Below are 12,184 nucleotides of genomic sequence, written 5' to 3'. Positions count from 1 at the left end.
TCACGCGCCAGCGCGTTAGACCCCTTCCGGCCATTTTCTGGCAATGATTCTTCAGAACAATTGGCTCGCGAGACAATTCCAAGCCTACCCGTCCAGTTTAAATCAAATTCCGACCACTTTTCTATTTTTCCGGCGGCTGTTTTTCCAGATTCCGGTGATTTCCGGATACTGGCCTTTTCTCTTCACTTTTTTGGTGAGATTATTGTTGTTCGTACTGATTCCTTGCTAGTTGGTAAACCATGTCCCTCGGAGTTGATGTTTTTGATTATGAAAGCGCGAATTCTGGAAATTCAAGTGTGATGCTTACTTCGGAACCTTTCATGGGAAGTTTAAACTGCTTAGCTTGGGCTTCCTCGATTGAATTGTAGTGCAAGGGTCAAAGTGTTCAAGATCACCTAATCAAAAAGGCAAGTGACGGAGATGTAAAGGCCAAAGCATTCTGGGAGAAGATTGATGCTCAATTGTGTAGTCTTTCGTGGCGATTTATTGATCCCAAGATAATGCCCTTGTTTCCTCTATTCCAAACATGTTATTCAGTTTTGGAGAAGGCTCGTACTTTATACACTAATAACATATCCTGTTTTTATGAAGTAATATCTCGGATGACAAACTTAAATAAATAGGAATTGGATGTCTACTTACTTGGGACAGGTGCAGGTCGTCACGGAGAAATTTGAGAAGTTGATGCCAATTACTGTTAGTGTTGAAAAACAACAGGAACAACGACAGAAGATGTTTCTAGTTCTTACGCTTGCTGGACTTCCTAATAACCTTGATTCGATGTGACCAGATTTTAGCTAGTCCGATAGTTCCTACAATTGATGAACTATTCTCACGATTGCTTCGCCTTGCTGCACCACCCAGTCACACAGTGGTCTCGCCACCAACTGCTAACTCGTCAGTCCTTGCATTCCGAACAGTGAAAAATCGGACATCTCAGACTGTGGAGAATAGACGAAGAGGAGGTTGTTTTTGAAGATCACGGCCCAACCTAAAAATGCTCATATTGCTCAGACCGAGACTGTAGGTAACCATGGGTTTTCTTATTTGAAGGGGAGTATAATGAGTTCATCCGATATCGAGTAAGTAAGCAGACACCTCCACAAGTAGCCTCCATTACTCAGACTGATACTTTTGCTGTTGGTAATTCCTTTGCTTGTATTTCCCAGTCTACTATTCTTGGACCGCGGGTCATGGACTCAGGCGCTTCTGATCATATTTCTCGTAACAAGTATCCTTTGTCAAATATTCACAGTCTCTTCCCAATGTTACTAACCATTGAAGTCCAAACAAAAGCAAAAAGAGTTCGACAAGCTAATCCCCTATCCTTTGTCCCTTTAGATTCTGTTCTTTGTGTCCCTAACTGTCCTTTTAATCTTGCATCTGTTAGTCGTTTGACTCGTACTCTCCACTGTGGTATATATTTTATTGATGATTCTGTTGTTATGTAGGACCGCAGTACGGGACAGACAATTGGCACAGAGCGTGAATCACTAGGTCTTTACTAGTTGAACTCACTCACTCCTTCCAAGCATGTCCGGTTACAAATCTTCGGGACCTAATTCACAGACGTTTAGGACATCCGAGTTTATCCAAACTTCAAAAGATGGTGCCTTGTTTATCTAGTTTGTCTACATTAGATTGTGAATCGTGTCAATTTGGGAAAATATTTGAGCTACATTTTCATGTAGTGCTGAATGTCATGAAGAGTCTAGTTTTCTTTAGTTCATTCTGATATTTGGTGTTCTAATAGAGTCAGTTCAACCTTAGGGTTTCGTTATTTTGTTACTTTCACTGATGGTTACCCAAGACGTACTTGGATTTTCCTAATAAAAGATCATTCTGAGCTATTTTCTATATTCCAGAATTTTTATGCAGAAATTAAAACGCAGTTTGGTGTTTCTATCGCACTTTTCGTAGTGATAATGCCTTAGATATTTATCCTCTCAGTTCTCATGTAATTATCCATCAGACATCTTGTCCGTATACTCTTCAGCAGAATAGGGTAGCAGAGAGAAAAAATAAGCATCTCCCTGAAATTGCTCGCACCCTTCTCATTCAGTCCCATGATCCACTGCATTTTTTGGGTGATGCAGTTCTTACAGCTTGTTACGTGATTAATCAGACGCCTTCATCTTCCATCTAGAATCAGATTCCATATTTAGTACTGTTTCCTAAGTCACCTTTATACTCTCTTCCTCGGGTTTTGGGGAGTACATGTTTTGCTTATAATTTAGCTCTGGAAAAAATATAAATTAGCTCCTCGTGCTCCTAAGTGTGTCTTCCTTGGTTATTCTCGAGCTCAACAAGGGTATCGCTGCTACTGACCTAATTTTCATAGGTATCTTATGTCCGTAAATGTCACATTTTTTAGTCTCAACCCTACTTTACTTCTTCTGATCATCTTAATATATTTGACTTGTACCTACTTGTGAGGTATCTATTGTCCCCCCTATTACATCCACATCCATAGCCACAACACCACCACAACCACTCCTAGCTATACCGACTTTTGAAAAGCCTATAGTTGCTCCTCCTACATCCCCAGCCACAAGGCCACCACTCTTGACTTATCATCAACGTCCACGTCCAACATCAGGCCAAGATGATTCACGTCCTGCATCAGCTTCTGCACCTACTGCGGACTTGTCTCCTCCTAGTCAACCGATTGCATTGCGGAGAGGCGTACGACCCGCACTTAATCATAATCCCCCATTACGTCGGTTTAAGTTATCACCGTCTGTCATCACCCCATTATGCTTTTGTATCATCTTTGTCCATTGTTTCTATCTCTAAGTCCACAGGTGAGGCACTTTCTCATCTAGGATGGCGACAAACTATGGTTGACAAGATGTGTGCTTTGCATACGAGTGGTACTTGGGAGCTTGTTCCTTTTCCTTCAGGTAAGTCTACTATTGGTTGTTGTTGGGTTTATGCAATCAAAGTCGGCCCGGAAGGCTAGGTTGATCGACTTAAGTCTTGTTTTGTTGCAAAAGGGTATACTCAGATATTTGGGCTTGATTATAGTGATACTTTCTCTCCCATGGATAAAGTAGCATATGTTCGCCTTTTTCTGTCCATGGTTGTTGTTCGTTATTGGCCTCTTTATTAGTTGGACATTAAAAATTTTCTTCTCCAAGGTGATCTTGAAGATGAAGTTTATATAGGCCAACCGCCTGGTTTTGTTGCTTAGAGGGAGTCTAGTGGTCTTGTATGTAGATTACGCGGGTCACTCTATGGTTTGAAACAATCTGCTCGAGACTGGTTTGGTAAGTTCAGCACAGTTATTCAGGAGTTCGGCATGACTCGTAATAAAGCTAATCATTCTGTATTTTATCGGCATTCTGCTCCTAATTTGTGTATTTACGTGGTGGTTTATGTTGATGATATTGTTATTACTGGCAACGATCAGAATGGTATTATTAATTTGAAGCAACATGTCTTTTAGCATTTCCAGACTAAGGATCTTGGTAGATTGAAATACTTTCTTGATATCGAGATCGATCAGTCTAACCCAGGTATTGTTATTTCACAAAGGAAATATGCTTTAGACATTCTTGAGGAGACAGGAATGATAGGCTGCATACATGTTGACACTCCAATGAATCTGAATGATAAGCTTCTGCCAGGACATGGGGAGCCTCTTAGCGATCCTGCAAGATATAGACGACTGGTTGGAAAATTGACTTAACTCACAGTGACTAGACCTGACATTTCATTTCCTATGACTCTTCCTGTGATAGTCATTAGGATGCAGTTGTCCGCACATTCCGTATATAAAGTCAGCTCCAAGTAAAGGACTACTATCCGAGGATTGAGGCCATGAGCAGATTGTTAGATACACAGATGTTGATTGGGCAGGGTCAACTTCTGACAGACGTTCCACATCTGGATATTGTATTTTCGCATGAGGTAATTTGGTTTCTTGGAAAAGCAAAAAACAGAATGTAGTTGCTCGATTTAGCGCAGAAGCATAATATCGAGTCATGGCTACGGTATCATGTAAGATAGTTTGGATCAAACGGTTGCTTAAAGAATTAAAGTTTGGAGAAAATCAATCAGATGGAACTTGTGTGTGATAATCAAGTTGCCCTTCATATTGCATCAAATCCAGTATTTCATGAGAGGAATAAACACATTGAGATTGATTGTCACTTCATCAGAGAGAAGATACTCTCGGGAGATATTGTTACTAAGTCTGTGAAGTCAAATGATCAACTTGCAGATATTTTCACCAAGTCCTTCACTGGTCTCGTATTAGTTATCTATTTAATAAGTTCAGTACATATAATTTATATGCACCAACTTGAGGGGGAGTGTTAGAGTTAGTTTATGTATAGAGTGTGTTGTTTGCATAAGTGTCTCGCATTGATAGTGAAGCTTTTAGGTATATGTACACGCCCTGTATAAATATGGCTCCTTGTATTATAATAAACTAGGTAATTTGTCCGCGCTTCGCGCAGTCATAAACTGCCTCATTACGTTTGCAAATGATCCTTTGTTAATATTCAAATATTAAAAATAACGAAAAGATAGATTCTTCTGAAAACTAAACATATTAAGAGCATTCAACAAAAATGGGAAGATTTAGCATTATCACATATCTGAAGAACCTCTAACGAATGATAACAAAAGTCTTCCCTTTTATCATTTTATCTTTTATTTATTTTTCAATAGTAACATTTGTTCCTTGATACAATTGGCTTCTCAATATTGAATGATCTTTCCAAAATAATCAAGCATCCCTTTCTCTATTTTTATGTTCACAAAAAGCATATAATGTTCGATTTCACGACGTGCACTATACTTGTTGGCAAGAGCTTCATGATATGAAGGTTTCCTAAAATCATCACTGTTTAAGATCACAGGTGAGTTCAAATAAGTTAGACCTGTTAATAAATAACATAAAAGAAAAATTGACTAAAAATTAAACCAATGATAATCTTGACTGGAAATTGATGAACACAATGTTCTTCCAATAATCTTCACAGAATCTTAGCATTAATTCTCTAGGTAATGAAGATAAGCAAGGAAAAAAGAGAAGCGAATAAGCAAAATACAAAGGTAGATTACAAAGAAAAAGAAGATATAAGTAGTTTGTATACACTAAACAATCATAATGTATTCTCCGAAAATCTTTTTCAAAATCTCATCAACAGATTCAACAAAGAAACTACACTTGAACAATTAAAATACTAAAGAAAGCTAAATATAGAATGAAAACAAAAAACAAAAGAAAGGATGACAAATAAATAGTGTAGTTAAAATTGGTAATCTCAAGTGAATGTAAGGAACAATCTAAATATCAAGCCCACCAAAAAATTGCCATTGCATCTTAAAAATTTGTACCCTATATCGAGTTTGCCCAGTATGCGACGAAGGCAAGATAATAGTTTTTTCTACCATTTACAATCATAATCACCTCATACAATAGTATCCATCAGTCTAGAGGAAAATAAATCAAGTGCTTGTTCTTTTTTATCATTCCGGATACAAGGAAATCTTCTTCCTCTATTGCAATATAACTATCCAATTTGTACTGCAGCAATAGTGTATCAGTTTGTAGAAGAGCGTGCCCTCCTTAAGTCTTTGTTGTATACTATAGTAGAACTGTCTCATTGTTAAATTTTGTGTCATGAAAGTTTTGTTGATTACATCTCTGCCAAAAGAATTCCAAGTCTATATCCGTTTTCACCATACTGGTGAATTAATGGGTAATTCAAAGACATGATGAAACTTGGGAGTAAATATGTGATTCTTTGAAGTCCCTTATTTTTTGTCGGATTCGCCTCTGATTCGAAACACACTCTGAAATGTATAGTTGAATGTTTCTTTCAAACGCTAAGAAGGGAGGAGCAAAATACCTCAGATGCTCTTCTTTCGATTGCAGCTTGTAGACATAGAATTACTGTTGCTTTTTAGAATGTGAACTAATTGGGGTTCTATCAGTATGCCCGATGAGACAAGATTGTGACAAATGTGAGCACATGTACATTCATACAAAACGACTTAAGAATTGGAAAAGCAAGAAAAGTTGATAAAGGAATATATATCAAGTATTCCTTGTCCGCAATTATATTAACTGTGGTATGGAACTCGACATACTGCATGCCTGTTAACATGCAAATGACATCAATCCTTGCACTGTAAATCTCATAGCACAGCAACCTTGGATTTTCGTACTCTTTTGCTTCGTCGACCGGGTCTCCGCTACCACACTCTATCTCTGGCAGAAAAGTGATTGTGCAATACTTTGGAGAGGAGATCAGAGTAGTCTCACCAGAGAGTAGGAATACGATGAAAGCCATAACATAGATTGTACTGTGGTTTTGTTTGAAGGAGTAAGGGATCTCAATAAAGAAGTGATGGTCGTGGAATCGTGGGTTTGGTTTTAGCGCCGATAAAAACTTTGCGCTTCTTCAAAGACATAGTGGAATAAAGAGAAAAAAGAATAAATAGAGTAGAAGAGACGGGTTTTTTTAAATTGAATCGACGTCTTTTGTATGCGAAGGTTTTATTTCTTTATGGTGTAAATCAGTGTAAAATGCCAAAATATTATGGGAAAAGATAAGTGTTATTCCTAGTCAAATAGAAGTGCCACGTATAGGGCTAATGCCCCTGAATTATATATAGAGAGAGAGAGATTAATGAGAAATCTATATTATAATTTTCCCTTGCTATTTCACACCACATAATACTGGAATGAGAATGCTCCAAATCTCTTAAATACATTATAGCAAAAACAAATGTAAGCTGATCTCACTTTATGAGACAATACTTTGTGTTCTAAAAATTTAATAAGTCCAGTTTAAAGATTATAGAGAATGTGTTATACAGTGTATCTGGCAAATTTCAGATCCTGTATAAGGAAACATGATATCAGAACAAATAACAAATTTTAATATTAAAAGTTATTTCCAAAGATTGATATGAAATTAATGAAGAGGAGGGTCAATATAGCGTGTGTCCAAGTGACAAGGTGGGTAGGGTCGAGGGCGAGGGACGTGGATGGGTATAAACTTTGGTACTCAGGAGTCCAGAAAGGTAAGAATGGAGTGGGCATCTTGGTGGATAGGGAACTTAGAGAGTCTGTAGTTGAGGTTAGATGAGTGAATGATAGATTGATGATTATTAAGTTGGTGGTTGGAGAGTGCACCCTAAACATCGTTAGCGCCTATGCGCCGCATGTGGGCCTAGATGAGGAGGTTAAACAGCGCTTCTGGGAAGAGTTAGATGAGATAGTGCACCAGGTTCCGCCTGCTGAGAAGCTATTCATAGGAGGGGATTTCAATGGGCATATTGGGTCGACCGCAGGTGGTTATGGCGAGGTGCATGGAAGCTTCGGTTTTGGGAAGAGGAACGGAAGAGGTACATCGTTGTTGGACTTCACTAAGGCTTTTGGGTTGGTGATTGCGAACTCTAGATTTCAGAAGAGGGAGGGGCATTTGGTTACTTTTTAAAATGCGGTGGCGAAGACCCAGATTGACTACCTCCTCCTCAGGAGGTGTGACAGAGGGTTGTGCAAGGATTGCAAGGTGATTCCGGGTGAGATACTCGCGACGCAGCATAGGCTCTTGGTGATGGACGTTGGTATTATGTTAAAGAAGAGGAAAAGGTCTACTCGAGGAAGACCGAGAATCAGGTGGGGAGCCTTAACTAAGGATAAAGCCCAAGCGTTGGAGGGGCGGTTGTCGGCTATGGGAGCTTGGAGGAGTAGTGGTGACGCGAGCACTATGTGGTCAGCGACAGCAAACTATATTAGGGAGGTTGCGAGAGAGGTGTTAGGGGTCTCGACGGGCATATCTGGTGGGCACAAAGAAGACTGGTGGTGGAATGAAGTGGTCCAAGGTAAAGTGGAAGCAAAGAAGGCGGCGTACTTGAAGTTAGTGGGGAGCATAGGTGAGGAGGAGAGGCGAGTGTGTATGGAGAGGTATAAGGCAGCTAAGAAGGAGGCTAAGTTGGCGGTCACAGAGGCTAAGACTGCGGCTTATGGTCGTATGTACGAGGAACTGGGGAAAAAAGGTGGGGAAAAGAAGTTATTTCGGCTGGCCAAGTTGAGAGAGAGGAAGGCTCGGGATTTGGACCAAGTGAGATGCATCAAGGACGAAGATGGTAGAGTATTGATGGAAGATGCCCGGATTAAGAGGAGATGGCAGACTTACTTTCATAAACTTCTGAATGAAGAAGGGGATCGGGATATTGTGCTAGGCGAATTGGAGCATTCCGAGAGTCACCGTGACTTTGGGTACTGCAGGCGTATCGAGGTTGAGGAGGTCGTTGGAGCTATGCGTAAGATGAGTAGGGGCAGAGCGACCGGGCCAGACGAGATTCCGGTGGAATTTTGGAAGTGTGTGGGGAGAGCAGGTTTGGAGTGGTTGACTAGGTTGTTTAATATTATTTTTAAGGGGAAGAGGATGCCAGATGAGTGGAGGTGGAGTACGGTGGTTCCATTGTATAAGAACAAAGGTGATATCCAGAGTTGTAACAATTATAGGGGTATCAAATTATTGAGTCATACCATGAAAGTGTGGGAAAGGGTGGTTGAAGCGAGGGTAAGGATGACAGTGTCTGTATCCGACAATCAGTTCGGGTTCATGCCGGGTCGTTCGACTACAGAAGCTATACACCTTGTTAGAAGGTTGGTGGAACTATACAGAGAGAGGAAGAAGGATCTGCACATGGTGTTTATTGACCTAGAGAAAGCGTATGACAAGGTTCCTAGAGAAATTCTCTGGAGATGCCTAAAGGCAAAAGGTGTGTCGGTTCCCTACATTATGGCGATTAAGGACATATATGATGGGACTAAGACTCGGGTTAGGACAGTAGGAGGCGACTCCGAGCATTTTCCGGTTGTAATGGGGTTACACCAAGGTTCTGCGCTCAGTCCGTTCTTATTCGCCCTGGTGATGGACGCGTTAACACACCATATTCAAGGGGATGTGCCATGGTGCATGCTATTCGCCGATGACATAGTTCTGATTGATGAGTCACGAGCCGGTGTTAACGAGAGGCTGGAGGTTTGGAGACAGTCTATTGAGTCCAAGGGTTTCAAGCTGAGCAGGACGAAGACGGAATACCTGGAGTGTAAGTTCAGCGCTGAGCCAGGGGAAGAGGACGTGGATGTGGGGCTTGATTCGCAGGTCATCCCGAGTAGAGGCAGCTTCAAGTACCTTGGTTCGGTTATCCAGGGGAGGGAGATCGACGAGGATGTCACACACCGTATTGGGGTAGGATGGATGAAGTGGAGGTTAGCATCTGGAGTCCTGTGTGACAAGAGAGTGCCACCGATACTCAAAGGTAAGTTTTATAAAACGGTGGTTAGACCAGCCATGATGTATGGGGCTGAGTGTTGGCCCGTTAAGAACTCACATATCCAGAAGATGAAAGTAGCAGAAATGAGGATGTTGCGGTGGATGTGCGGGCACACTAGGATTGATAAGATTAGGAATGATGATATCCGGGAGAAGGTGCATGTGGCTCCCATTGATGACAAGATGCGGGAAGCGAGGCTTAGATGGTTCGGACATGTTCAGAGGAGAAGCCCAGATGTTCCGGTACGGAGGTGTGAGCGGCTGGTTGTGGATGGCACGAGAAGAGGTAGAGGGCGACCTAAAAAGTATTGGGGAGAGGTGATCAGGCAGGATATGGCGAGGCTCCAGATTTCCGAGGACATGACACTTGATAGGAAGATATGGAGGTCGAGTATTAGGGTTGTAGGTTAGGAGGTAGTTGAGTCGTGCCTTACTTCGTACCATTGTGGGACTAGCCATGTAGGATTTTTGTCTAAGATAGCTATTGGCAATGTTGTGGCTTACTATTTCGCTTTTCAGTGCATGTCCCATTTACTAGCTATCGCTTTTGCTTTGCATCTTTCTTCTAGATTTCATGGTGTTCCTATTTTTCTTATGATTGTTGTGGTGATACTAATATTTACTAATATTGTCTCCCTTTGCTTGGCATCTTTCTTCTGGATTTCATGGTGTTCCTATTTATCCTATGATTGTTGTTGTGATACTAATATTGTTTCCTTTTTGTCATTTTGTCATTTTGTCTTTTTATTTTTTTTGAGCCGAGGGTCTTTCGGAAACAGCCTCTCTACTCCTTCGGGGTAGGGGTAAGGTCTGCGTACACACTACCCTCCCCACACCCCATTAGTGGGATTTTACTGGGTTGTTGTTGTTGTTGTGTTGTTGATATGAAATTAATACTAATGACTAGTGATAAAAAGTTTTTAAGAATAGATCCATATATGATAGTCAGCAATCGCACTGGCTATCATTTGAGTATGGAACAAAATGACTAAATAAAACAAGACAATCCCCTAAAAGCTATAGTGTTGGAAACAAAGATGGTGCAGCAATATTACATTTTTAGTAGCTTTCCCAGCTATTGGCAGCATATCACATCGGAAAAACATGACAATTCATCAAGTTTTCAGCTTAGAGGGGTCTCATTCAGACCTTACATGTAGGAGCAATTTACAAGATTGGAAGATAGATGTATTCCAGAAACTGATGGAGTTACTGTACGAGCAAAATATCACACGTTTGGAGAATGAACTAGGAGATGGAACGGAAGAGGCAGGGGATTGTTTTCGGTAAAAATCTACTACTATAGATTACTTAGAAGATAGGGCACAGGCTTGCCACACCTTTCAGTTTGGATTTCCAGAGTGCCGAGAAAGATATGCTTTTCTCGTGGCTGGCAGAAGAGGGTGCTATTTCTAACAATTGAAAATTTGAGGAAAGGAAGTTAACTTATTGTGTGCAAACAGTTGGACGAAGACGTGAGTCACTTTTGTCGGACTAAAAAGTTTATTGTTTCATCTTCAAAACTTGGGGATAATGGTTATGCTCCTCTGCCCTTCTCCACTTAAATACTAGACTTGGTTCAACAGCTAGGTGTCAACCTCGTGACATACACCAACCACATCCCGCATTGTTCTAACATTGTCGTTGCATCAAAACTCCAGGGGGACACGGATACAAAAATACTTAGTGGTGCATTACCTGGTAGCAAGCCAATTGCAGTGAAGGGTGCTAAATTTGTTTGGAGTCCAGTGGTCAATACCGACTACAGTTAAGGACGTGATGCACAGCTAGTTTAGGAGGAGGAGAAGATGCCGGACATGGGACATGGAGGGCATTTGTTGATGAGGGAAATGACCGATAGGAGAGCACTTCATAGGAGGGCTTTTGTTGATGAGGGCAATGACCGATAGGAGAGCATTTCAAAGAATGGAAAATGATTTTTTAAAGTCTGATGCTTGCCTTTTGCTTTTGGTGAATCTTTTGTGCACACAAAAAATTACCTATTAGTGTAGATGATTTGGTGTCATTTATAGCGACCAAATCATTTTTCTTGGTGAAGGTCCTCTAGCTTTCGGATATCGCTTGTTTACTTAGGATTCAGATAGCATAAACGAAATAATTACTTTAAAAAAGATCCCCTAAAAGATATGCAAGTCCTTTTCAGGCATTCATAGGGGGGAAATAAGTCGCAGCAAGAAAATAACAAACAAACCTGAAGCGTACCGCGAGGAATAGAGACAGCTGCCCGTGTATTTGTAGAAAAATATCCTCCTTCCTGTAAGAATTTGAGTGACCTGACAACCTAGAATACAAACAAATAAAAAAAAGGATCAACTGTTTCTTGATTTTAAATAACAGAAAAGGTGAGCCTGAACATAAATGTGGTTAAAAGCATTGGAAAGAAACAAGAACCAGAAAATCTGATGTCACTAAAATGACACCAACATGACTCATAAGTACGGCTTGAGAGTTCGGAATGCAACATATAAATTCAGTGTGAACTCCTAACCAATCTATTGTCCCGTTTTTCTAAGAAAAAAAAATCCTTGACTCTCAGCAGAAGCAATTACTCAAACACAACCAAAAAACTTTATCTGGTAGTTGTTGGAATATGGGATAGACCTTATATAATAGGGGAGGGGAAGAAGCGAAACAGGAAGTTGCATGAAGAAACTTCAGACTTCAAATCTCCCTCATTTACCAAACTATTTTTAAGGATAATGCATGAACAATACAGGGGAAGCACAGAAAAATTTAGACTAGAGAGGTATTTCAGGAGTAAAAGAATTTGATTCCTTTATAACATACAGAATATAAAACCAGGAGTCAAGTGATGAAGATACTGACTCATCACCATTCTGAATGGAAGTATC

General features: G+C 40.5%; 1 protein-coding gene across 7 annotated transcripts in view; it reads right to left on the bottom strand.

The window, feature by feature from the left end:
* Positions 1-12,184, bottom strand: part of LOC107790119 (protease Do-like 7) — a 42,954-nt gene that overhangs the window by 14,509 nt on the left and 16,261 nt on the right. For all 7 annotated transcript variants that reach the window (XM_075229768.1, XM_075229769.1, XM_075229771.1 and 4 more), the window contains one exon: positions 11,524-11,613. In XM_075229768.1, coding sequence (XP_075085869.1) covers positions 11,524-11,613 — 90 coding nt within the window. The remainder of the gene's footprint in view (positions 1-11,523; positions 11,614-12,184) is intronic.

This window comes from Nicotiana tabacum, chromosome 14 (genome assembly GCF_000715075.1).
Source record: "Nicotiana tabacum cultivar K326 chromosome 14, ASM71507v2, whole genome shotgun sequence".
NCBI lineage: Eukaryota > Viridiplantae > Streptophyta > Magnoliopsida > Solanales > Solanaceae > Nicotiana > Nicotiana tabacum.
This window is presented reverse-complemented; position numbering and strand designations above follow the sequence as displayed.